This window comes from Xyrauchen texanus, chromosome 9 (genome assembly GCF_025860055.1).
Source record: "Xyrauchen texanus isolate HMW12.3.18 chromosome 9, RBS_HiC_50CHRs, whole genome shotgun sequence".
NCBI lineage: Eukaryota > Metazoa > Chordata > Actinopteri > Cypriniformes > Catostomidae > Xyrauchen > Xyrauchen texanus.
The window spans coordinates 29,419,744-29,447,071 of record NC_068284.1 but is presented as its reverse complement, the minus strand read 5'-3'; the positions used below and the strand labels follow the sequence as shown (position 1 = coordinate 29,447,071).

Sequence of the window (27,328 nt, the reverse complement as noted above, 5' to 3'; positions counted from 1 at the left end):
TTTAAAGTATTAAGTGCCAACATGAACTTCTGTCAAAAATATTACTTTATCCAAGAAACATTGTATGCTATATGAGATTTCAAGAAGACAGCAGGATTTAATAATAATAATAGTAATAAGGCAGAGGCTACTTGCACTAAGTGCAAATAGTGTTGGACAGATACTATTTGCACCCCTAATTAAAAACCAACAAGGCATCACTGTAGTGTGTTTATTTAGAGTGCCACAGACATCCTACACCAACCTATTACAGCAAGGAAATCAACCTTTATATTCATTGTAGCCTATTTATTAGTTTAAGTAGTATTAAAGAGAAATATTAAGAGTGGAGAAAGTAAACAGGATAGGGAAAACTGGGTCAAAAAGTGGATTAAAACCCAGGCCATCCGCATAGAAAAAGCACATCTTATCACACTTGCAGAGATATTCAAAGAGCAGTTTCTGTGTTTCCACCAGACTATTTCTGTGCAAATAGACGCATTATGCGGTAGTTATTTACACCTAGTGCAAATAGTCACTCTGTTATATTGATAATAATAATATTAATAATAATAATGTTATAATATTTATATGACTTAAGTTTCTAATGGTTTCCATCATTAATACGCTGAGACGAGAACTGAAAAGCACAGGGCGAACGCATCTTAACAGAACGCGCATGCGCGAGAAGTTGACGAGCGAGGGGTCCCTTGTAGAAACGACCGTGAATTACTGCTAAGCGGGACTTTTAACTTCTACCGCGGCTAAATAACATGGACAGCTTTGAGTCCTCTGGAGACAATTCAAGTTTAACACACCTCGGTTAAGTGAGTATAATATAAGTACTTTTTACGCATTAGTATTTGTATTAGGTAGGCGAAGGTTAACTAGATACTGTGGAATAAACAAAAATAAAAGCTTAAAATACAAGCAACAAAATCACTTTGTTTATAATATATCAGAATTGTCACATATTATTTGTTTTCTTTTATACAACATTGGCTGCTCTAAATCCCCGTTTTTAAGTAAACCCGTGAACAACACATGAAGTATTGGCAAATTAACCGATCCGTGTTTTTTCTTGGAAAGAACAGGGTTTTGTTTACATTTTAGTGTTGCGTTAAGTATTGAGTTGACGAACGTCCTGTGTCTCAAACTGTTTTATTCTAAGTTTTAGACTTGTAACTAATTATCTGAAGCAAGGAGAGGATTTAACACCTATTTTGATGACAATATTTTGTTCCAGATCACTTTGTCCTTTACTCGAGGGCATAGTAAATGAATGTCTATGTGAAACAATAACAAGTTATGGTGTACCTCAAATACGTATGAAAAAATCATATGTTGTTGTTGTGAGTTATTTGTTCATTGCTTTTTTAAACCATCCGTCAATTTGACAGACTAATAAAGAGTTTGTTGTGGACACAGTGTCACTGTCTGTAGCAGCTAATGGCTGCTGGAGAGCTCTGTCTAATCGATAAGGATATTTCAAGGTGAGCTTTACAGATTCTAAACCAGTTTTACAATAACGGTGCCTTTTACAGGCTTACTGGCTGGAATATATTTTAATTACTGTAATTTGTAATGTTGACTTCACTGATGATCTTTGTTTTTAGTCTACTAGAGGTCCCACTGAGCCACAGTATTTCATCGCTGAATCTTCACTGTAATCGCCTCTCTAAGATTGAGGGCTTGAGGACAGCATGGCACATTCGACATCTGGACCTGTCATCCAATCACATCTATTGTATAGAGGGATTAGCTTCCCTGTCCTCACTGCGTACCTTAAACCTGTCTTGCAACTTAATCACCAAGGTGGAAGGTAAAGCTCAGAATTTTGAGCCAGAAAAATTGTTAATCATTTGTTCCCCATGTAGTATAATTTTTTTTTATTGCAAAACAATGTTAGAGGGGTGGTAAAAATGGAAGTATCCTTTTTTCTTACTTTCTAATCCTTCCTGTAACATATTATTTCTAATTGTGTTTCTTTGTTATGTAATCTCTTAATATTGTATATTATTTTCAGGGCTAAATGGACTAACAAACCTCATAAAACTAAATTTGTCCTACAATCAAATAAATGACCTAACAGGTAGGTTGGAATATTACATGATCATTTGTAGCAAATGTGTTCATTATAAATTTCTTATGTATACATGCAGGACCTGAGTCGTTTGGTTTATCTCTGTTAATAATTTGACTTTGTGATTTCAGGCCTCTTATATCTCCATGGAGCTGAGTACAAACTAAAATACCTGCAGCTCCACAGCAATCACTTGGATAGTATGAACCATCTGCTGCAGTGCTTGTTGGGTCTGCAGAATTTAAAAGATGTTACTCTTTGCAAGGACGGCTCACAGAATCCAGTCTGCTCATTGCCAGGTTTGAATAAAATAAAAAATAAATAAGTTTCCTTCCTTGAAACAAGCAAGATATTTAACATGTGTTGGAGCTGTTGTGAAAAGTTTGAAATAATAAAATAAGGAAGCTGTCAGTTTTTTTCCCACTGTTTGTAGGCTACAGGGAGATAGTTCTGAAATCTCTGCATCAAGTCACTACGTTAGATGGAGTAGATCGCCTGGGAAATGCATTTGCTTTAGCAGAGGACAGTCCCATGGATGTTCCTGGTCTTGAGGATTTTCTCGAGTTTCTAATTTCATCAGACATTAGTGCTAATGAAGAACTGGTAAACATGTTGTGTTTTTTGTAGTGCTGTCAGTCGATTACATTTTTTAATTGGGATTAATCGCATAATTTTTTGTAGTTAGATTTTTAAAGTGCTGAAATTTGACACTATATATATATACTTCTTTTCTTTTCAAAAGGTATTTATTTCCATCTTCCTACATTTTCCAAACAAAGCCTTCAACAATATAAATAAAGCAATGCATTAATATAACCCATTCAAGTAATATTAAACGTTTAAAAGTGGGAGTTGAAAGAACTAGTCCCCTCATAGGTTGCATATTCATTGCAATGGACATTAAATCTCTTTAACTCCCTTCATCCACAATATTAATCTGCCAGTAGACTGTGGCCATCTGTTTTGTTACAGCAATCATGAAGCGGCATCCATGAGTCGCATCAGAGTGTCAACACCAGCATCGAGCGCCACTTTATACTATATATACTTATACCATGTGCCTTACATATGCTGAAAAATACTTAATTTCAGTCCCAAGAGATAATTCTATCTAAGAGATAACAACCTCTGCGGCTCTATATTAGGAGAGAGCGTAACGGTCAACTTTAGTATGTTAAAGTTATTATAATCTTGTTGCACTTTAATCTGTTTTGAATACTACTATTCTGATACTAGTGAAACTTTGTAATATGGCACTTTCTTTTACCACTGTCTTAAGATGATTCGCTTATATTTTGCTCTTTTGTAAGTCACTTTGGATAAAAGCATCTGCCAAATGAATAAATGTATATGTAAAACAGTTCCGCCCATAGCATTTTATGGGACCGCCGCGTATGCTAAGCTTGTAGGCTTTCCTTGGTAGAAGGGCTCTGGCGCCGTGGCGAGTGCATCAGTGTAATGACTCTGGGCAGACACATAACAAAGTTTCCGCCCTTTACACCAGTGTTTATGCTGTATTTACGATAAATGCGTGAATCACGATTAAGAAAAATTTACGCGTTAAACATTTTAAATCAATCAAATGCATTTACGCATTAAATTTGACAGCTCTTTTTTTTCTTTTTTTTTTTTCGTTCATGAGATTTTATCTGCTTTAAGATGAGCATTGACATTTGCATTAACTTGGGACGAGAATGAGACTGTCTGCATGTTCAGTTTGTTTCTTTGTTATGAAGGCAAAATCAGATGCTACTCTCAGTACTCCACGGATTGATGAGGTATTGACCAAGTTTCGACATCGAGTTGGAAAATCAACCACAGAAAATCCAGAAAATGAGCTACGTATTAAAAAGCTAGAGCAGCAGGTTTCCCACCTCTTTAAAAAGGTAGCGATCCTATGGATAATTAAATTTCAGTTTTTCAAATATTTCAGTCTTTTCATTAAAATTGTACAGTTTGAAATTTAGAATATGAATACATAATTTTTTTTCTATATTTTACATTTGTACAAAGGTCCCAACAGGGGGTGGCTTTAACACAAGCTCTGCTTTACCTTCTGTGGTACGTAAAGCAAAGCGAGACATTGATCAGACATCAGAGAGTGAATGTGACAGTGTAAAAGAGAGTCAACAGCGTTCTAGAATCCCTACTTACCCCAGAGGAGCTGCAGGGAAAAAGATGACTAAGGACACCAAACCTAAACAATCTGACTGGTACAGTAACTTATATGTATATGTATAATGTAAATGTATATGTTGAATAATAATGTCAAAATGTACACTCCTGGCCAAAAAAATGTTCCAAGCCAAAAATGGCAAAACTTTAAGCTTTGAATGGTCTCCACAACAAATAATTTGTCAGGGAATTAGCAAGAATTAAACAAATGCACTACTGGTGCACTTCTGTGCCACTATTTGCTCATTAACTTTTAATGAGATTATGTAAAGAGGGGATGGTGCATCTAAGAAAATAAGGTTTAAAGGCATAGAAAATTTGCTCTGCATTTCATACAAAGGCTTTGCCTTAATCTAGTAATCAAGATAGTTTATTAATTGTCTTTGCTCCTCCCACTTAAAATTGCTTGCACACATGATTGATTATTCTGTCAGTAACTGTTCATTTGGCTTCTTGAAAACTTGGAAGCTCTCTCTCCATTTCCATGTTATTGCAGTCTATTAAGATGCATCAATTTATTAACACTAGATGGGCACATAATTGTATGTATAAAATTGTATATATCTTGTGAATAATAATATTCTCTCTCTGACTTGGAGAAGGAAAATGTTTATATTTATACACCGATCAGCCACAACATTAAAACCACCTGCCTAATATTGTGTAGGTCCCCCTCGTGCTGCCAAAACAGCGCCAACCCTCATATCAGAATAGCATTCTGAGTTGCTATTCTTCTCAATTCTTCAATTGTACAGAGTGGTTAGTTGAGTTACTGTAGACTTTGTCAGTTCGAAATAATCTGGCTATTCTCGTCAACAAGGAATTTTCGTCAACAGGGCTGCCACTCGCTGGATGTTTTTTGTTTTTGGCACCATTCAGAGTAAATTCTAGAGACTGTTGTGCGTGAAAATCCCAGATTAGCAGTTACAAAAATACTCAAACCAGCCCATCTGGCACCAACATGGAAAATCCCTTGTTGATGATAGAGGTCAACAGAGAATGGCAAGACTTGTTTCAAACTGATAAAGTCTACGGTAACTCAGATAACTGCTCTATATTTTGGTGAGAATAAAAGCATCTCAGAAATGCGGGTTGGTGCTGTTTTGGTGGCACGAGGGGGACCTGCACAATATTAGGCAGGTGGTTTTATTGTTGTGTGTGTGGGGCGATGAGCCAAAACGTTATGACCACATGCCTAATATGCTGTTGGTCCTCCACGTGCCACCAAAACAGTAGATCCTTCAAGTCTTGTAAATTGCGAGGTCGAGCTGTCGTGGATCGAACTAGTTGGTCCAGCACATCCCACAGATGCTCAATCAGATTGAGATCTGGGGAATTTGGAGGCCAGGGTAACACCTTGAATTCTTCATCATGTTCCTGAAACCCTTCCCGAACAATGTGTGGCAGGGGGCATTATCCTGCTGAAAGAGGCCACTGCCATCAGGGAATACCATTGCCATGAAGGGGTGTACCTGGTCTGCTGACTGGGAGCACCCCACAAGCCTTGCTGTTTCAGACTTGTCATTTCACCCTGTCATCTGGCCATAACAATTTGGTCCTTGTCAAAGTCACTCAGGTCTTTACTCCTGCTAATTTTTCCTGCTGTTGGCTACATGTTGACTACGTCTAATCTATCCAAACCTTGACCTTGTTAGGAGATGACCTACATTAGTTGCTTCACCTGTTAGTGGTCATAATGCTTTGACTCATTAGTGTGTGTGTATACATACACACACACACACACACACACACACACACACACACAAACAGCACAAAAAACATCCACTTTTATAAAAAACAGCACTGTCACTATTTGAAAAAAGAAATTTTTGATCAAGTCTAGACAGGCCCCATTTCCAGCAGCCAATACTCCAACACCTTATCCTTGATAATAGCTGAACGCTATTTGGTTCGTTAAATGATGCTTAACATTGTCTTTGGCATGTCTTAAGTCAAAAATGGAAAAAAGAAACGGCTTTCCCTAAAACGTATCAGTCAATCATTGTTTAGAGGAATGAAGGCTATACAATGCTTATGCTATAAATTGCCGAAAAACTGAAGATTTCATACAAAGGAGTACACTACAGTCTTCAAAGACAAAGGACAGCTGGTTCTAACAAGGACAGAAAGAGATGCGGAAGGCCCAGATGTCAGCTAAACAAGAGGTAAGTACATCAGAGTCTCTCGTTTGAGAAATAGACATCTCACATGTCCTCAGCTTACATCTTCATTGAATTCTACCTGCTCAACACCAGTTTCATGTACAACAGTAAAGAGAAGACTCATGGTGTGCAGGCCTTACGGGAAGAATTGCAAAGAAAAAGACACTTTTGAAACATTAAACAAAAAGAAAAGGTTAGAGTGTGCAAAGAAACTCAGACATTGGACAACAGATAATTGGAAAAGAGTGTTATGGATCTTAACCCCATTGAGCTTTTGTGCGATCAGCTATAATGTAAGGTGCGTGAGAAGTGCCCGACAAGACAGCCACATCTATGGCAAGTGCTACATGAAGCATGGGGTGAAATGTCACTTGAGTTTCTGGACAAACTGACAGCTACAGTGAGGAAAATAAGTATTTGAACACCCTGCTATTTTGCAAGTTCTCCCACTTAGAAATCATGGAGGGGTCTGAAATTGTCATCATAGGTGCATGTCCACTGTGAGAGACATAATCTAAAAAAAAAATCCAGAAATCACAATGTATGATTTTTTATCTATTTATTTGTATGATACAGCTGCAAATAAGTATTTGAACACCTGAGAAAATCAATGTTAATATTTGGTACAGTAGCCTTTGTTTGCAATTACAGTTTTTTCACCAGGTTTGCACACACTGCAGGAGGGATTTTGGCCCACTCCTCCACACAGATCTTCTCTAGATCAGTCAGGTTTCTGGGCTGTCGCTGAGAAACACGGAGTTTGTGCTCCCTCCAAAGATTCTCTATTGGGTTTAGGTCTGGAGACTGGCTAGGCCACGCCAGAACCTTGATATGCTTCTTACAGAGCCACTCCTTGGTTATTCTGGCTGTGTGCTTCGGGTCATTGTCATGTTGGAAGCCCCAGCCTCGACCCATCTTCAGTGCTCTAACTGAGGGAAGGAGGTTGTTCCCCAAAATCTCGCAATACATGGCCCCGGTCATCCTCTCCTTAATACAGTGCAGTCGCCCTGTCCCATGTGCAGAAAAACACCCCCAAAGCATGATGCTACCACCCCCATGCTTCACAGTAGGGATGGTGTTCTTGGGATGGTACTCCTCATTCTTCTTCCTTCAAACACGGTTAGTGGAATTATGACCAAAAAGTTCTATTTTGGTCTCATCTGACCACATGACTTTCTCCCATGACTCCTCTGGATCATCCAAATGGTCATTGGCAAACTTAAGACGAGCCTTGACATGTGCTCGGGGAAACTTCCGTGCCATGCATGACTTCAAACCATGACGTCTTAGTGTATTACCAACAGTAACCTTGGAAATGGTGGTCCCAGCTCTTTTCAGGTCATTGACCAGCTCCTGCCGTGAAGTTCTGGGCTGATTTCTCACCTTTCTTAGGATCATTGAGACCCCACGAGGTGAGATCTTGCATGGAGCCCCAGTCCGAGGGAGATTGACAGTCAGGTTTAGCTTCTTCCATTTTCTAATGATTGCTCCAACAGTGGACCTTTTTTCACCAAGCTGCTTGGCAATTTCCCCGTAGCCCTTTCCAGCCTTGTGGAGGTGTACAATTTTGTCTCTAGTGTCTTTGGACAGCTCTTTGGTCTTGGCCATGTTAGTAGTTGGATTCTTACTGATTGTATGGGGTGGACAGGTGTCTTTATGCACCTAATGACCTCAAATAGGTGCATCTAATTTAGGATAATAAATGGAGTGGAGGTGGACATTTTAAAGGCAGACTAACAGGTCTTTGAGGGTCAGAATTCTAGCTGATAGACAGGTGTTCAAATACTTATTTGCAGCTGTATCGTACAAATAAATTTTTTTTTTGATTATGTCTCTCACAGTGGACATGCACCTACGATGACAATTTCAGACCCCTCCATGATTTCTAAGTGGGAGAACTTGCAAAATAGCAGGGTGTTCAAATACTTATTTTCCTCACTGTATAATGCCTAGGATCTGCAAAGTTGTCATTGCTGCACGTGAAGGATGATTTGATCCTGGAAAAAAACTTGCTTCATTCTGCTTTGACCATGTTCGCCAACTCTGAGGATTGCTCCATGCGAGGTCAATCAAGGTGTGGACCACCGTATCAAAATCTTGTCATGGCCAGCCCAATCTCCAGACCCCCCATTTCAAGCCTCTGTAATGTGATCAAGAGGAAGATGAATGGCCACAAGCCATCAAACAAAGTCGAGTTGCTTGAATTTTTGTGCCAGGAGTGGCATAAAGTCACCCAACAGCAATATAAAAATATTGTCATTTTTGAATTTGGGAGAAATATTGTCAGTACTTTTATAGAATAAAACAAAAATGTTCATTTTGCAGTGTTCACTTAATTGTTTCCATATATATATTTCTAAATAATTGGTCATAGTGTCCAAGAACTGTTAAAGATGTGAAGTTTGATGTGACTATTGGAATGTTTTCATATTATTTTCACTTATTAGCAATTTCCTTCTGAAATAGCTTTCATTTCCATTGCAGTTCAACAGCCACACTGAAGAAGAGGTCCTCAAAGCAAGCTGTTGGCACCCGTAGGAGGACCTCAATCCAGAGCTCTGGGTCTGTGGAAACAGTTGATTTTGTTAAAAAGGCCCCCCAAACAGTCAGAGCAAGTCCTAAAAAAACCTCAACTCAGTCTCAAGAGGAAACCTACAGGGTATGCTATGTCTAGGCTGCTTATGTCTAACATGAAGTTATATTCCCCTCTAAATGAAGTGAAGAGGTATATGTAAGTTTGCAAAAAAGGAAATAACATTAGTAAGTATGTGTTAACATTTAGGCAATAGTAGAAGAGAGAGACCAGGAACGGGAGCGACGCTGGAAAGCAGAGCAGGCTGTGCAGAGGCTTGCAGGGGAGGTTAAAAGCCTACAGACTCAAGCCAGTGAGGAGAAGGATCTTCAGAGTTTGGCCGTACACACCACAGACAGGTGAGAATGCAGAGTCCTCTCTTTATAATATATGAAATACATATGAAATATATTTTTACTTTGCCCCTTTGTTCTATAGTTCTTGTTTTTTTTTATAACGCTTGAAATTAAATGCACTGAAATTAATGTGAAATGCGGATCCCAATTAAATATTATTATATAAAATAAAACTGAATAAAGATACCCAGTTACCCACACACAATAAACACAATTAGATGCAACTCTGGACATCTGTTATGTCACTCAAACACACAAACATTTTCTCCCAACAAGGACTTGGCACCCTAACTGGTGTCGGCTCCGGCTGAAATGTGAGATCTGAATACACTTTGGTATAATTAAATTTAAATTAAAGTTTCCAGTGTCCCCACTGTTGGGCCCTTATTTATGAAGCCCCTCCATCCCATCTGTGAGCCAGTTGCTGGGGCGTGATGATAGCCCCGATGTTGTGCTCTAATTTTATAGCCCACGCGCTCCTCCTTGTGATAAATTGTAATTATAGATTGATGTTGTGGTGACAAGCACACGTCTGCTGTAGATCATTAATCTGTTCTTATTGCCACCCCTGCAGCACTCTGCTGTTAATGACTCTTGCCTCACAGAGTCCAGTATCTGTTTCATTAACTCTTCTCCTGCTAAGCACCACTACTTATACAATGAACATGACGTTGTCGTGTATTAAATGTAGGGCTGTCAGTCAATTATAATATTGACTTGTGATTAATCTGTAATTAAAGGAATATCCCGGGTAAGCTCAATCGACAGCATTTGTTTACCACAAAAAATAAAGACTCGTCCGTCTTTTTCTTAAAAAAGCAAAAATCGTTACAGTGAGGCACCTACAATGGAAGTGAATGGAGCCAATTTTTGGTGGGTTTAAAGGCAGAAATGTGAAGCTTATAATTTTGCTTTTTAAAGCACTAACATACATTTTTCTGTTAAAACTCATGCATTATTTGAGCTATAAAGTTGTTCAAATTGTAGTTTTTAGGTTTTGTATGTTTGTTGACTACATCACCATGGCAGCTAAATTGTAAAAGTAGCTATAACTTTTTTTATCACACTAAAATCATTTGAACATGCACATTGTTTATGTCTTGTGGCTATACTTTTGAAACAGTGAGTATTTTAATGTTTTCGGATTGGCTCCAATCACTTCCATTGTAAGTGCCTCATTGTAATCCAGAAGATGGGCAAGTAAAAAATGTTGGGTAATCAATATTATGCCACAGATTCTGTAGATTGAGTTTAACATTTATTTCTATTACAAATTAGCACTTTCAGATCCTTTTTGAGGAATGAATATTAAATGATAGGCCACTGTGTAAAGAAAAGAATTGTGTAATATTCAATATTTTGAACCCGTAGTGATATCCTAAAACTTGATTGGCAAGTACAATGATCGGTACATAGGAATGATTATGATTCAAAGATATTATTAAAAAGCAGATCTCACTCATTCATTAGGCTGAAGGAGTTGTTGTTAAAAGAGCGTTCCGATCGAGCAGGATTGCAGGCACGTGTGCGGGAATTGGAGGAGAGATACAGGTCTATGTTAGAGCAGCTGGAGCAGGCACACAAACGGGAGGAGCAGCACAAGAGGGCACTGCACAGCCTGGAAGACAGCATGAGCCAGGCAGAGGCTCACAGGGTACAACAACATGCAGAAGAGGTAACAGTGCTTTTCAAAGTTGCTTATAAAACTAAACGAACAGGCTGAAAAAAATTTACGGAGGTGCCTTTGCATCCTAAATGGCAGTCCATAACCTCATTAGGGGTGGATCCATAGCTTAATCTGAGTGTTAAGATAAATGATCTGCAAGGTTCATGTATTGCGAAAGAGGAATCCAGTTCAGACTCTTAAACCATGAATGTTCACTGCTGAAAAGAACAATTGCTACTTTAGGGTATTTGCTGACATGGTGTTAGCAGAGGGACTCTGACAATGGTGCCAAAAACACATAATGAACACAGCATAGACCCACCACTGTTTATGAGGTGCTTAATAGTCTACATTTTAATCCATTAGGGGCCAGTTTTCGCTGTTATTTTGGTTATTGTTATTTAAGTCAGTTTAACCTATGCCCAGACACTTTCTGCGGGATGATTGCAGAAGTAGTTTCAAGATAAATATCACCACCATTGCACCTCCCACAGCACAGGTATTTGGCTGAATTGCGAATGTGTGCAATTTCTTCTTGACATTTTGAATTGAGTTACATTCAATGGAATATTTACACCTGACCTTTTGCACAGGTTAATCAACTGCTTCAAAAAAGTTGCTTGAAGCACCACTTGAAAATGTATCTACATATAACTAATTTATATAATTTACTTTTCAAAATGGAATATTTCTTTGTAAACTTGAATACCTGTTATGGTATCTCAGATGAAAAGGACTCAGGAGTTGGAGAAAAAGGCATCTGCCTTTAAAAGGGAAATTGAAATACTCAGAGCATCAGCCCGGCAGCACACAGAGAAGCTACAGCAGTTGCATGAACTGTTGGCCTCCAGGGAGGAGATGCACAGGTACATGAAAGCACTACATGTACCTGTAATCATGTCCATTATCATTTTCTTAGTGGTAAAATGATTGACTGCTTAAAAATGATTCAGTTTACAAAACATGTTTACAAACTCAAAGAACCTCTAACTGTTTTCATCTTGCACCTGTTTGAGTGCTTAACTTTGTGGTACAGGAAAGAGCTTGCGTCCCGGCTGCTTCCTGGTGGTACTGAGTTTAAGGAGGCTGTAACCAAAGAGGTGGAGGCTGCAGAGATGAGATTTACCCAGAAACAGGCTGATATGGAGCAGAAGATTGCTGATGCTCGAAATCAGTATGCCTCTCTTGAGGATGAATTTCGCATAGCTCTCACTATTGAGGCAAAGCGTTTCTCAGAGGTAGGGTTATTTGTTGAAAATCTAAACTGTGAGGTAACATATTGACTTAAAATTAAAAACAATGATCTTGTGATATTACACTTTAGAAAGGATTGGATTGAGTCTAGTTTACAAATTCAAGTATAGTTATTTGGAAAATGTTTAATTTATAGGTATATACCCTGTAGGTAATATGTAATGAAATAAAGGAATAGTTAAATACAAGTTAAGCACAATCAACAGCATTTGTGGCATAATATTGATTACCACAAAAAAATGTCCCTCTTTTTCTTAAAAAAAAAAAGCACAAAAAAAAAGGTTTCAGTGAGGCAATGTAAGTGTATGGGGACAATCCATATATGTTAAAAAACTGTTTAAAAATTATAGCCACTTGACATAAACTATATGTGTTTTAACTGGATTTTTAGTGTGATAAAATCACTTACTAACCTTTTTGGTGTAAAGTTAAAGCCAATTTTACAACTTCGTTGCCATGACGTTGTAATGTCAACAAACCCTCAAATTAATGTAAAAATGACAAATGACTTTACAGCTCAAATAATACAGAAGAATTCATGTGATTCTATAAAATTATAAGCTTCACATTTCTGTCTTTAAACCATCTGAAAATTGGCCCCTTTCACTTCCGTTGTGTCTCACTGTAACCTCCATATTTTTATTTATTTTAATTTTTTTAAATAAAAGGAGGGACGAGTCAAAATATATATATTTTTTTTGTGGTAATCAACATTATAACACAAATGATGTCGATTGAACTTAACTTGTATTGAACCTGGAATATTCCTTTAATGTCAGTGCAGTACATACAATTTCAATGAAATTAAGCCCAGAACTGCCCAAGTGTTTGTTTTTATTTTATTTTGTTGACAGGTTATTTATGCAGGCCCTGACTGTTTGTGTGATTGTAGGTAAAAGAGGGGTTTGATCAAGTGTCTGCCGAACTCCTGGAAGTCAAGTCAAGCCTCAGCCAATCTCAGCAGAAAGAGAAGCAGTCAGCCACTCTGGTGCAGGAGCTCACAGCCATGGTGAAGGAGCAGAAATCTCGAATAGCTGAGCTCCTCAAAGCCAAACGAGAAGCCAACACTGAGTTCAAGGTATCTTCGGAGCATTTGTGGAAAAAGTGTGAACGGTTTTTATAAATAATTAAGAAAATAATTACATTACCATATGATCTTGGTTTGGTTGTATCCTTATTAGCTTTGAATCAAATTATCATATCAATACATAACATTATCATAGTATAAAAATGTTGCCATGTGTTCTCTTGTACGGTTGAAATGGTTGTGATTGTAATTTTAATAACTCTATACATAATGTATTCAAATGTCACAATATTATGCTCTGCTTTTGCATGCTAGTCCCGTGTACAGTCATTGGAATCCAGGCTAGAGGAGGATAAGCGCCTCAACCTTCAGGTGGAGCTACTGAAGAGGGACAAGTCTAAGCTGCTCTCCCAGCTTACTGCTCAAGAGTCTGTCATAGATGGGCTACGGGCAGAGAGGAAGATCTGGGGCCAGGAGCTTGCACAGCAAGGTACAACAGTAATTTAAAAGAAAATATGACTTTGAAGTAGTTGGGGTTATTTTCCTGCGAAATTTTGTGTGTGTGGTTTTGTTTAGGTGCATCCTTATCACAGGACCGAGGTCGACTAGAGGCCAGAATTGAGGTTTTGTTAACCGAACTGGAATCGCAGAAGAAACGGAATGAGAGAGACAATGACACTCTTAGGATTAAAGCCAAGATTGTTGATGACCAGACAGAGACTATTCGCAAACTAAAAGAGGTAAAGTCCCATATAATGCAGCTGACCAGAGAGAAAAACCTTATGTGGTGTCCGTTCTCACAGACTGACTCATGTTGTTCTGTGAAATTGTTGGTCTTAGGCACTGCTGGAGCGAGATGAGCAGATCCGTAATCTTCGTGATGAGAGTGTGCAGGCCCAGCGAAGGTTTAAGCAGCAGCTGGAGGAAGAATCAGCTTCTGCAGGGGAGCTCAGAGACACAGTGGAACAACTTAGTATCAGGAAGGAGGAGCTGAAACAACAGCTACTTGATAATGAGGCAGAGCTTAATGAGGTCAAAGAGACCTACAGGTCTGGAATAACAGACAAGACACGTGCATTTAAATTATAATCATCAATATGTTATGATTCCAAGCTTTCAAAGGCTGTATACCAGTTGTCTCATGTCTTACTACATATGTCACACAGTTGCTTAGTAATCAATTAGGTTCAACAACAAACTAAAAAAACTATTGAATTAAACTTTTGTAGGGCTTCAAGTAAGAAATGGCAGGAAAAGGCAGAGCTATTGAACAGGCTTGAGAGCCAGGTGAAGCGAATGAAGGATGGTTTTGATTCCAAGGAGAGAGCTCTCATTGAAGAACGAGACAAAGCTTCACTGGCACACAGGTAAGAGGTGTGCAGCAGGTCATCATTTAGACAAGATAGCAAAGATTTTATACATTAAAATATTATTTATTGTCTTTCTAGAGCGGCAGTGGAGAAGCTTCACTGTGTGGACGATGCCTTCCGTAGACAACTGGAGTCTCTGCAGGCTTCCCATCAGGCTGAATTGCTTAGTCTTGCAAATGACAAACAGAAACAGATAGAGAAAGCCAATCAGAAGGTATTACTGCCACTAAATTGAATAACTTTAGTATTGTTGTTTAGAGCAGTGTATCTCAACTGGTGGGTCGTGACCCAAAATTGGGTTGCAGGTATGTTCGGATTGGGTTGCGGACAGCAGGAAAAGAACAATGGCATGGCACTATCTGGTGAAAATGTCCGATCTACGCTTTATACGTGCTCATTATGCTTCTCATCTGCAATGCAATATTTTTGCAGTGTGATTGATGCCTGGTTTTCACGCAAGCAATCATAGAACCACTAGCGCCAGTTATCTGCTCTGTTCTGCTCTACTGTATTTCTGGAGCGCCCACGCGTCAACCAGACATCCCTCAATATTGCAGTGCAGACCACAAAACTGATGCGATCCATTTGAACTCTAGTGAGAATTCTCCAGTTTTAAGTGCTATGGAGGAAGTCAAACCACTTAAACAGTGGATAGCTCTGACATTCTAAACAGCACTGATAAGGAAAAGATCAATATTGTGCATGCTTCAAAATACTCAAAGTTTTTCAAATTACACAATCACCCTTAATAAAAATTATCACAATTTTACAGTAGTAACAGCAACTGATATTTTGAAAAGAAATTGACTGTTTCATTTTAAATAATCTATTAGGTAGAATCTATTAGACCTCATTATTATTAGAACTGTGGCAGTTGTATCTACACTGTAAAAAAACACACACAAAAAAAACTGGCAGCTGTGTTTGCCAGAATAATTATTTAAAAAATACAGTAGAAATGTATACAACTTTAAAGAACAACCTGTACATTTTACAATTTAAAACTTTGTTTTTATGGTATATTTTATGTTGTTTATATTATTAAATGATAAACTTAATATATTAATGTTCTAAAACTGTAAAAATCTGCTTTTCACTTTATAATATATTGTTAAACACTTTAGTCATTACAGAAGGGCACATGATGACATGTAGTTCATCTGGAGTGGCCCTTCCATGAGCAATGACCAATAAGTATGTAGAGACAGTGCTCAGTGTCACTCACACAAACACTAAACACCATCAGGGTAACACATGTGAAATTAAAATTATGCAATAAACATTAAATTAACAACATCAAATATAACACAGAGCACCCAAAAGTACAAAACTGATTTTAAAAATAAGAAGAAACATAACTATTCCCATAAAATATTATGAAACGTGATGGGTCACGCAGGGAATTCTAGGAATGCCCGATTACTGTTTTTATCATAATTTTAACAATAATTTACTGTAAAAAATACATGTACTCTCTTGTTAAACATAATATACATTTTAACCATTAATTATACAGGACAATCATACTTTTTACCAAGAAACTACATGTATTGTCTTTTTAAATATATTAATACATTTAACGTATCTTTTACAGTAACTACTCGTTAACCAATTAACATTTTTTAACTGTAGCATTTTTACAGGCATTTACATTAAATTTACAGACATTTTTTACAGTGTACACTGACTTAATCATAATGATGAGGAACCTTGCATGGTCTTACTTTTGCTTATATGCCAGTGCACTGTAAATATAAGGGCAAATACATAACAGGCTTCAAAGACTGGACCTCAAAGAGTTATGACATTAACTACTAAAATAATTTCGAATAATCACTTGATGCATGCCCTTATTCTTGAAAACCATGAACAAATCTTTGTTAAATAAAGTGCGATACAGGCTACATTAAATAGTGTTTACGTTTTTTAATTTGGTTGCCACTTTTAAACCACAGGTGCTCCAGGTGGAAGAGGAAATGCGACAGCTGCTTGAGGAAACTGAGAGTAATAAAAAGGTAATGCAGGAGAAAATGAGACGTCTTACGCATGTGCTGAAAGACTTCTAACCTATAGTGGAAAGGTCCACTATAAAACCAAAAGACAAAAATACTTGGAGGATGCCCTTTTTTAATACATAAGTCACACGTTTTTGTAACCTATGATGAACCTACAGTTCTCCTTCTGGCAGCCAACATGAACATGCCATGAAATGATTGTACTTCTGAGTGTCCAGCCAACTGTATTTACCTTTTTTTTTTTTTAGCTTAATGTCTCAAATGACAAAAATACAAAATGGCCTTTACTGTGAAACTTGTGTTATTAGTACATTTTGAAATATTTATAATTTGTGCAAATGAGGACATCATGTAAAGCAGTTTTATGTACAATTTCCCTTTGCTGTTTTCTCTTTTACATTTTATAATTAAATTAATAAACTCATTGTCATTTTGTTTCTGTTTGCTATTTTAAATTATTTAACTGTTTTTAGTTTAGTCTCAGATTACATAATAAAAAAGACCTTTACTGTTTTCAGTCATAAACATATTCATAGTGTATTTTTTTTACAAGTGAAAGCTGATTTCTTCAACCATAAACATACACAATCATGCACTGCACTTTTATGTAAAATTGCCTGAGGCTGGCAGCCTGTACCTGTAAAAAAATTTCAATTTTATAATTAAATGTATAAACTTGTTCTCATTCCGTGTCTGTTTTAAATGTTAAAATAGTTAAACCATTTTTTGTTTTGTCTCAGATTACATTGTACAAAATGGTCTTTGCTGTCAAACTGTACTGTTTTCAGTCATAAATATTCAGTGTATTTTATAAAGTGTAAAATACTAAATATTACAATTTTGTGAAGCTGAAGACATGTACCATTAACATACACCATCATGCAATGCACTTTAATACGAAATTACTCTTTTTAATTTTATAATTAAATTTATATGCTGTTTTCAGCAAAAATATTCATAGTATTTTTTTATAAAATATAAGATACAAAATATTAATAATTTATAAAGCTGATGACATACCTTAAACTTACGCCATTATGTAATGCACTTTTATGTAATATCGCCATTTTCTGTATACATTTTATATTGTTTATTTATGTATATATTTATTACATTTAGTGCCATGTACCTCTGACCAAGGATTAGGATCTCTAAACGTCTCTGTCCGAACATTCACACAAGTAAAAAAGTGGAGATGTTTCCATAGTAACGGTAATTCAACGTCATTTCCTCTCATTTAAAAAACCCTCGAGTAGTGTTGCCTTGAGGTAAAGAAGTGAAAAAGATGTTTCTCACTCCCCCTGACCGTGACCAGCTAATCTGAGGCAAACGTTTACACCTCAAAACGAGACAAAGGGGGAAGTTTTGAATTGCATTCCCCAAAGTTGGGGGTTTGGATGGTATGGCTGAGTCGAACAGCGCGAGTGTCCCTCACGCGACACCGAACGGGTCCAGTCGCCATGAGAAGAGTTTGGGTCTCCTCACAGTCAAGTTCGTCACTCTGCTTCAAGAGGCCAAAGACGGAGTGCTTGATCTCAAAGTGGTGGGTTTAAATGCGATTACGGATGAATGAATGAATGAATGAATGAATGAATGAAAGTCGGGCAGGTGGTCTGTCAGAAGTCACACAAAGAAAGTGTTTCTACCTGAGTGGACCTTTGTTATTCTGAGACTGTCAGAGATGTAGAAAACGACGTGTTTGGCTCGTAAACTACTTTAGAGTGTTAAAAAACGAGTTGAAATGGCGTATTGTGACAGAGATCGTTTTTGAACCGAAACCTGTGAGGTGTACAGTACGACGTTCTCAGAAATGGCAGGTGTTTGTTACCTGACGCTTGTGCCAGCTAAGACTCAGTAGTGTTAAACAACTGATGTGCGTTATTTTAGAATTTAGAATGTTCAGTTCTGTTTAGAATCTTTACTTATTGTTATTATCCGAGTACATGAGCTGCCATGCCAAAAATGTTATGAGAATTCCAGTACATTGAGTCCGTGCAGTCAGTGCAAACACACCTACCCATGCTTCTCACGATAGCACACTTTGTCTAGGGAAACGCTACTGATAACAGTTGAGCTACTATCTGAAACCAGCAAAGACAGCCTTTCTACCAAAAGATACACTTTAGTCCCCACCCCAGTGCTCTAAATCAGGGGTTTTAACCAGGGATCCCTTAGCCATCACGGGGACCCCCATATAAAAAAGAACATTATTACAGTGTTTAATATTTTATGTTTTTTTATTATTATATGTCAAAAATTATATAAAATAATGCTTTATATTAAACTAGTGGCCAAAAGTTTGGAATAATGTACATCTTTTGCTGTTTTGGAAGGAAAATTGTACTTTAATTCACAAAAGTAGCATTCAAATGATCACAAAGTATACTCCGGACATTACTGGTGTAAAAAATCATTATTTGAAAAAAGTAATTTTTGATCAAATCTAAACAGGCTCCAGCAGCCATCACTCCAACACCTTATCCTTAAGTAATCATGCTTAATTGCTAATTTGGTACTATAAAATCACATTCCATTTATATCAAACACAGTTGAAAGCTATTTGGTTCGTTAAATGAAGCTTAACATTGTCTTTGTGTTTGTTTTTGAGTTGACAGTATGCAATAGACTGGCATGTCTTAAGGTCAATATTAGGTCATAAAATGGCCAAAAAGAAACGTCTTTCTCTAGAAACTCATCAGTCAATCATTGTTTTGTATTGAGGAATGAAGGCTATACAATTCTTGAAATTGGAAGATTTCATACAAAGGTGTACACTACAGTCTTTGAAGACAAAGGACAACTGGCTCTAATAAGGACAGAAAGAGATGTGGAAAGCCCAGATACAACCAAACAAGGACAAGTACATTCGAGTCTTTAGTTTGAGAAATAGATGCCTCGCATGTCCTCAGCTAACAGCTTCATTGAATTCTACCTGCTCAAAACCAGTTTCATGTACAACAGTAAAGAGAAGACTCGTGGAAAGTATTGCAAAGAAAAAGCCACTTTTGAAACCGAAAAAGAAAAGTTTAGAGTGTGCAAAGAAACACTGATATTGTACAACAGATAATTGGAAGAGTGTTATGGATCTTAACCCCATTGAGCTTTTTTCTGCACGTGGAGGAATTTTTGATGAGTATGCTTTTGTAATAGTTTAATAGCATTTTGTTCAAATTGTAATTTTTTTAAGTTATTAATGTCCTGACTATACATTGTGATCAGTTGAAAGCCACTTTTTGGTGAATAAAAGCACCAATTTCTTAACCTAATTGCAAAATCTGTACATTATTCCAAACTTTTGGCCACCAGTGTATATAATGCAGATCTGTGGACCCCTCATAGAAAAGCCTGGCTCATCATCATCATTAGAAAATTATTCTTGCCTTATTGGACTGTCTTTTATAATAACATGGTGTTTTTGTTTTTAAACAGGCTGCTGACAGTTTGGCAGTCAAACAGAAAAGAAGAATCTATGACATCACCAATGTTCTTGAAGGCATTGGGCTCATTGAAAAAAAGACAAAAAACATAATTCAGTGGAAGTGAGTATGCAGATGTATCCTCTTTGAAATGGCAATGCTGAAACTACTGATCGTATTGACGTTAAAAACATGGGGATAATAAGGACGCTTGTTCCCCTCATGTATTTTTGGTGTGTTTTCTAAAATTATGAGTTTTTCTATTGTATCTCATGTTGTATGCTTGCTTTGCCCTGTTACATCATCATCTAAAGCAGTTTCATTGTCTTAACTAGGGGAGAGAGTACAGGCTGCCAGCCTCAGGAAGTTCTGGAGCAGGTGGATCTTCTCAAGGCAAATATTGCTGAGCTAGAAATTCAAGAGAGAGCACTGGACATGCAGAAAGCATGTCTGCAACAGAACATCAAACATCTGAATGAAGACTCCTCCAGCTGCAGATATCCTTCCTTTCAACAATTACAATCAATGTAAATGCTAGAAATGTCATAAATATTCCCGCTTGCATTCTTTCATTTTTGGGTGGTTTCCGTATTGTTAACACTCCCAGGAAGTGGGGCTCTTCTCACACTATTGTCAGAAGAGTGCAGCTAATTACACAGTATACTGGTCCTCTTTGACTGTGCTTTGTTAATGTTGGGTATTGGAGTACTAGCCCTAGTCCAGTTTTTCCAGTCTCTAGTCTATTTCAATTCATAACCAGTTATTCCTCCTCGGATTAAACATTAAACATGAAGTAGGTTATACACGGCTCATCCTGTTTATCTCAATAATTTTTTTCCCAAAACAATTGGAAATGTTGCTTAGCACTGCATACATACAGCTATGTCACACATGATGACATATGTGATGCATTCAGTGGAGATACTCTTCTAGCTGTGATGGCACCATCAGGGACACAGTTGGAGGTCCCAGTACCTGAGATGGTATGGTATACCTTGCTTGACCATTTATCTTTATCGAAAAATTGATCAAAGTGGAAAAACAAAAAAATGATACTGTGCACGTTTTAAAATATTTAATTGCTTTTATATAGGCATTTTGTTTTGTTTTTTCTTTTGTTTTTTTATCTCCATGCCTTTTCTGTTGACTCAGGGCCACAATGGTCAGAAAAAGTACCAGATGAACCTCAGAAGTCGCTCCGCTCCCATTCAAGTGATGCTGATAAACAGAGAGACAAGCTGCTCCAAGCCTGTTGTTGTCTCTGTCCCTCCTGTGGATGACATCTCTGCCATGCCAACTCCCCCCAGTACTCCAGCTGGTCTGCAAAGGTTTCCCATCTCCTCGACAGAGCTCTGTGATCTGAAGCATAGCCAGCTTAAAAGCCCGGCTGCAGAGCACCAGCTCACACCATCCTCCACACCCCCAGATGTTCACATGGGTAAGTCCTTCATACTGGCCCCACCCCTTACACACTGTTGGTTTGATACTTGTGGCACTAGTCATGTTTCCTTTACCTCTTCAGCTCTGCAGACCCGCCTGCAGATCCAAAAAGTGGCGCTATGTCACAAAAATGTTTTACACTTTAAATGTTTGTCTCCGAATGCATAAGTCAGGCATATTTGGTATCGTTAGAAAGCTTAGAATCTGAAATTTTGATTGTTAACTATCGTTGCTGCATTTATTACATAAAATAACAAAATAAGTTCTGAAAATATTCACATCGCAAATCAGCACCACCTAGAATTCATGACATCTCTGCCATGCCAACTCCCCCCAGTACTCCAGCTGGTCTGCAAAGGTTCATGCATTCATGTGGTGGAAATACAGTATTAATATTAATATAAAAGTCTTTCAACTAGCACGTAAATGGACAATATATATATATCAAATGAAAGCTGTCATTCTCAGGAATGTGTAGTTTAGTTTATTGGACTAGTACCACAGTTTAAAGGATTTTCTAAATAATTACAATGTGTAATATGATTTCTGTAGGACATCAAACACAAATATCTCTTATGCGCCAGTCAGTGCTGCTGTCAGCCCAAAATAGCTAAAAACTGTATATCTGCTTTTACAATAGGTAGATTTCTAAAAGAAATTTGACATTTTTTTAATTGTTTGTAAGCTAATCTGTGTGAATAAAGTTATATCCTAGATGTCCAGGACCAAATATGCAGTCTAGCTGGAAAAGCATGCTAAACAAAATAGAACTATAAAACAGAAATATGTTTTTGACTATTGATGATAAAATTATTTGAAAAGTTGTTATACATGTATTACACAAAGGGGAGGATCTCTGCTTTTTAATGACACCTAAACTGAGCTAATAGTCCACTCAGAGGCCTAGATAGTCAATGAAACATTGGTGGTGGTGCATGAACTGATAATTTGACAAAATATCTACGAGCACATCTGTGAGGGCTAAAATGTTTCTTCTAGTGGAATCAAATCTGACTTTTTGGAGGGAGATGGGGTGACCAGAACCAGAATTACATGCTTTCAAAGTTAGGATGCTTGGGAGTATTGTTTTAAGGGGGAGGGCAACAGCCCAAAAATGCCCCAGAGTTGTAGAGATTAAAGGTGAGGTGTGTAATTTTTGTGCCACTAGAATCTGTCTACCCAAACGGTCTTTCCTTCATTTTGGAGCAGACAAACATAAAGTCCTGCACCAACCCTCACACCAGTGGTTGAACCAATGTTGCTGTGTTGTGGCAGTCAGTACTCCTAAAGAAAGTAATGTTTAGGTAGCGCCACATTTGTAGATTGATTTTGTAGAATCAATCTATAAATGGTGAAATGAAAAATTACAAGCATCACCTTTAAATATCTTCTAGAAAGATTAAATTGAATAAATAAATATGAGAATTGATATATAGCATTTGAATATAATGATTTTTTTCTACCTTTTTTCTTTTTCAATTAGAATGTCACCCTGAGTCCCCTGCTAGTCAGTGTTTGTTAATGCAGGAGTCTGTTGGTGATTCTGAGGCTGTTGAAGTACAGCAGAGGGAGAACCAGGATCTGCAGTCCATGCTGGAGGAAATGAGGGAAGAGAGAGAAGGTGAGAAGGATACCATTACTCTACCAATAACTGGGACAAACCAATAAGATAACATTACAGAGCAGTCATTTTCAAAGAATTGGGGGATAATATATATATATTTTTTTTATGTGAGATAAGTTTAGGAGATATCTTTTGGGTTGCTACTTGCAATTTTTCATGCTCGTATTTAAAAGCTCACCATTTACACATACTGTGGATTATTGCAAAAAATTGGTCTAATTTTTTCAGAAACACTCCCAAATAAAAAAAGTATCAAAATATCAAAATAATATTGGATATGTTTGCAATCTTTTGATGAATGCATTTAAAAAAAATCTTTTTTTGTTGTCCTAACTTTGCAAGCATGTACATCACCCTCCAAAAAGTATTTTATTATTCCATTACATGGCAGCAATATTGGAGAATTATAATTTGTTGCTCCAGGAACAGTGTTGAGATCCACTACTCCTCACAGATGAGCTCGTCCATAGACATACAGTCTAATTTTGAATTCACGGACCACCCCCATTGTTTTATTTAATCTCTCAATCTAGGTGTCATTAGAAAGCTCCTCCCCTTTGCGGTGATGATGATGATGATGATGATTAATCATTAATAGTTGATAACATGTATTTCTGATGATTTGTTAAGCATGCTTTTCCTGCTGGACTGCGTATTTTGTTCTGGACATCCAAGATATAACTTTGGATTATTCACACAAGCAAGCTCACCAAAAAGTAAAAAATTGCAAATTTTTTATGCAACTGCCTAAGGTTAAAGCAGATCTAAAGTTTCTAGCTATTAGGGGCTGACTTTTATATTCAGATTAATATTTCTACCTTAACCTCTAGTTGGCACAGATTTGTAATGCAAATTTCTTCAGGCCTTATTTTGTTATTTTATGTAACATAAATGCAGAAGTAATGCTGCTTTTTCTATGAAAAATTCAGATTCTAACACCGTTTCCTAACCAGACCCAACGCAATAAAATTACAGCGACAAGCTATCAGCCTGTCCACACCAAACGCAACACAGTGATATTCATACACTAAAATGAGGATAATTGACAATAAAATGTAGAAGTCAGAGCAATCACAGACAGATCAGTGTGTTTATTGAACACTCACTGAAGTTCCGTATGGGCATTCATTTTCTATGGCAAACCCTGTGGGGATAAATGCACAATCACACACATACACGGGGCAAAGTTACTTTATGAATCACACCCTTATTCAGTGTGTTACGATTATGTTCACGTGGTATTCATGCTGTTATATCGACAATCTCCACATGACAGGGAAATGGAGAGAAAGTCATAATGAGCTGGTATATCTCCCCTCTGCCATTCTGAATCTGAACCGGAGTGTGTGTGACAGCACCGGCTGAAGAGAACGAGACCTCAAGCAGAACATTCGGTAGGTGTGTGACACCCTCGGCCACAATCGATTTGTTGCGAACCAGCTAGTGAGATACCGGCTTTAATATACTGTAATAAGAATAATTTTAGACCCATTTGTTGACTGCGCTGCCCGGTGCGATGCCACAGAAATAGAAACCATTCCAAAAATAGAAAGCCCTGTCGCTCGTCGCGTGTCACGGCTGGTTAGGACAAAAACTCTAACATGGAAAAGATACCAGATCTGGTTAGGACACGGTGTAAGTTTACAAACGATACTCCATATGCCTGACTTATGTATTCAGAGACTTTAACATTTTAAGTAAACTTTTTCTGCTACTTGGTACCCCCTTTTGGACCCGCCGCCGGGTCCGCAGAGTTGAAGTTAATTAACGCTGACCCTTTTTACTCCAGGTGTTTCTGACCTCATAGATGAATTGATGTCATCAGATGGTAAGTTCTCCAAACATGTTTTCCAGCCATTTGCCCTTTTCACATTTCCTGATTGATTGGGAGTGCAGAAGTAAACCAGGGTAAACTTCTGTAGCGGAGAATGGGAGACCACTGCAAAATATTTGTTTGCAAAATATTACATTTCCCATTTGCTCCAATAGCAAAAAAAAAATTATATTGTTTTAACAACTTTCCATAAGAGGGAAAAATTCTATAGCATTCGAATATGGCAGTCAGAAGAGAGAAAAATGCCAAATTTACTCTCACTCCTTTAGCAGCTGCGTTAGAAAGACCATCATAGATGTGCTAACTAATTTTATTTGTATTTTTTTTTTATTAATGCCAGGGTAACAACACAACATATAATTTTATAATATTACACATTAAATCATTTATAAAAATGTTAAATATAAAACGTTTGCTAGATTTACGCTTCTAAATATTGCAGAAATGCTGTAAAGGGTCTATTTATTTGCTTCAGTATTGGCATTCTTCACAGCCCCCTTGTGGTCACATAGCAGAACTTTTTTGTTTGATTTATTCTCACCGTCCTTATCAGCTAATCATATAGCTAGCATTGTAGATACATATTTTAAAACGTAGCTGAGAAGTAGTGAATCCCCATTTGAGTGAGTTTATTTCAAGGTTTCTGTTTTCTCACACATGCCAGTTTGAGACAAAAACATCAAATAAAGTCATCAATTTTATATGAATCATCATAACATGACAAATTTTAAACATTTTGTATTTTGAATGACCAATTTTTCTTTCTTTTTGGTAACATTTTTCTTTTAACCCCTGTAGTTTTCCCCTTGTTAAGACTTTCACCCAACCCTGGTGTGGATTACAGTTTCAACCTTGATGACAACGAGGGAGTCTGCAACCTTTTTGATGTGCAGATTCTTAATTATTAAGGCATGATTCATGCCACGCTGGTCCACACTTGCTTTCACAGGACAAAAAAAATGAAAAGTTAATGAGTCTTCCCCAACTGCCAACGGTTGCATTCCTTCCTGCTCCCTGAACCTTGGCTCAGTTTCACTTTAATTTACATTTCATTCTCCGCTTGGGTTTGCTGTCTTTAACAGCGTTTCCCTATCTGCCTTCAACCATGACTAATGTTTCAGAGAAAGAGACAGGAAAAATAAACCCCTTCCCACCAAAAAAGCTAGACATTAGGACCACTTACCTTGTGTGTCTGTTGTCATTTTGTGTAATGCAGCCATTTGTTTGTTTTCAGTTTTGTGGTGTTGCTCATTATTTCTGACAAGTGATGGCATAATCCATAGAGGTGAATGGAGTTTGAATGTAATTTGAGAAATTAACACTACCCAAACCTGACACTGTTTTGCCTGTACACTTGTTGGGACATGTGCCTTTAGATCATCTATTTGTTCATTCTTTTTGTGCCACCATTTCTCATTCTTTATGATACATGATACTTTATATTCTTACTGAGTATTGCAAGCAAGAGCCTTTCTAAGTAACATGAAAATGTATCATTTAATTTAACTGTGTGCACACTTTTCAAATTTTTTATTTGAATGGCTCAATATCTTGTCTAATTTAATTACTACACTGATTATTTTTGAGACTGTTAGTTGGTTTTGTTTGTAGTCCTCTGATAGAAACATGGTGACACTCAACTGTGCATATTTATATTGTAATTTTGTTGCTATTCTTAACTGATTGCCATGTTGAATTCACTTTGTTTTGAATAGCTGATTGAAGTTGTTTTTGTTTTGTTATTTTGTTTGTGTAGAGGCAATCCTACACATTTGGATTAATATAATTTGTAACATTCTTAAATTAGAGAACATAAAGCTGTTAAACTGCCTTGGACAATCGTTGTGTATACTTTACAAAACATAGTGCCTTTTTTTTATTACTAAGCAACTTTTCTCTCTGTATGTTTTCTAATCAAAGGAGCATTGTTTTTGTTCTGTTGCACTTTTTTTGATAAAAGTTTTATGTAAACATTTGCTATTGCTCGAGTACCTATTATCATTTATGTTCATGGTGGAATTTCGACATGTTTGTAACATTGTAATATAACCCACATGAAACATTGTTTTGAGTTGTCAATCTCTAAGGCATTTAGCCATCTCAAGGTCTCAATTATATTGTTTTTCTGTGCAGCACAGAATCTCTTTCTGGCTTTTTATAATAATTTTTCACATATTGAGCAACTGTTATATTTTACTTTGTCAGTATTTAATCTAGTCTGTGCCATTAATCTACAAAATTGTTTATATCTCATCTTATGTCTTCCTGGCTCTACCTAATATTCATGTTTCCTATTACCTTTAGGCAGTTTATGTAAGGTATATAAATGCTTAATTAAAAAATGAAGCATGTTTG

At 37.1% G+C, this 27,328-nt stretch overlaps 2 protein-coding genes across 5 annotated transcripts; both read left to right on the top strand.

Annotated features, from left to right (window-relative positions):
- The first annotated feature begins 638 nt into the window (after positions 1 to 638).
- On the top strand, positions 639 to 17,327 carry lrrcc1 (leucine rich repeat and coiled-coil centrosomal protein 1). Of its 4 annotated transcripts, none has more exons than XM_052134301.1 (20): positions 639 to 806; positions 1,408 to 1,472; positions 1,596 to 1,801; positions 2,006 to 2,071; positions 2,194 to 2,361; positions 2,496 to 2,665; positions 3,799 to 3,948; positions 4,076 to 4,275; positions 8,884 to 9,058; positions 9,182 to 9,330; positions 10,780 to 11,002; positions 11,720 to 11,859; positions 12,030 to 12,231; positions 13,140 to 13,325; positions 13,590 to 13,764; positions 13,851 to 14,014; positions 14,115 to 14,323; positions 14,504 to 14,641; positions 14,723 to 14,858; positions 16,600 to 17,327. In XM_052134301.1, exons 2-20 carry the CDS (start codon positions 1,429 to 1,431, stop codon positions 16,708 to 16,710), a joined length of 3,012 nt encoding a protein of 1,003 aa, XP_051990261.1. In that variant the 5' UTR covers positions 639 to 806; positions 1,408 to 1,428; the 3' UTR covers positions 16,711 to 17,327. The 4 variants fall into 4 exon arrangements, with proteins under 4 accessions (XP_051990261.1, XP_051990262.1, XP_051990259.1 ...); XM_052134302.1 differs by having other exon boundaries at positions 1,380 to 1,472; positions 10,798 to 11,002; XM_052134299.1 differs by having other exon boundaries at positions 1,380 to 1,472.
- A 577-nt stretch (positions 17,328 to 17,904) lies between these two features.
- Positions 17,905 to 25,920, top strand: e2f5 (E2F transcription factor 5). The gene is made up of 8 exons (XM_052133858.1): positions 17,905 to 18,202; positions 20,089 to 20,198; positions 20,411 to 20,575; positions 20,953 to 21,058; positions 21,228 to 21,513; positions 22,999 to 23,136; positions 24,929 to 24,967; positions 25,772 to 25,920. The coding sequence occupies exons 1-8, from the start codon at positions 18,062 to 18,064 to the stop codon at positions 25,879 to 25,881; spliced, it is 1,095 nt and encodes a 364-aa protein (XP_051989818.1). The 5' UTR covers positions 17,905 to 18,061; the 3' UTR covers positions 25,882 to 25,920.
- The last annotated feature ends 1,408 nt before the right edge of the window (positions 25,921 to 27,328 follow it).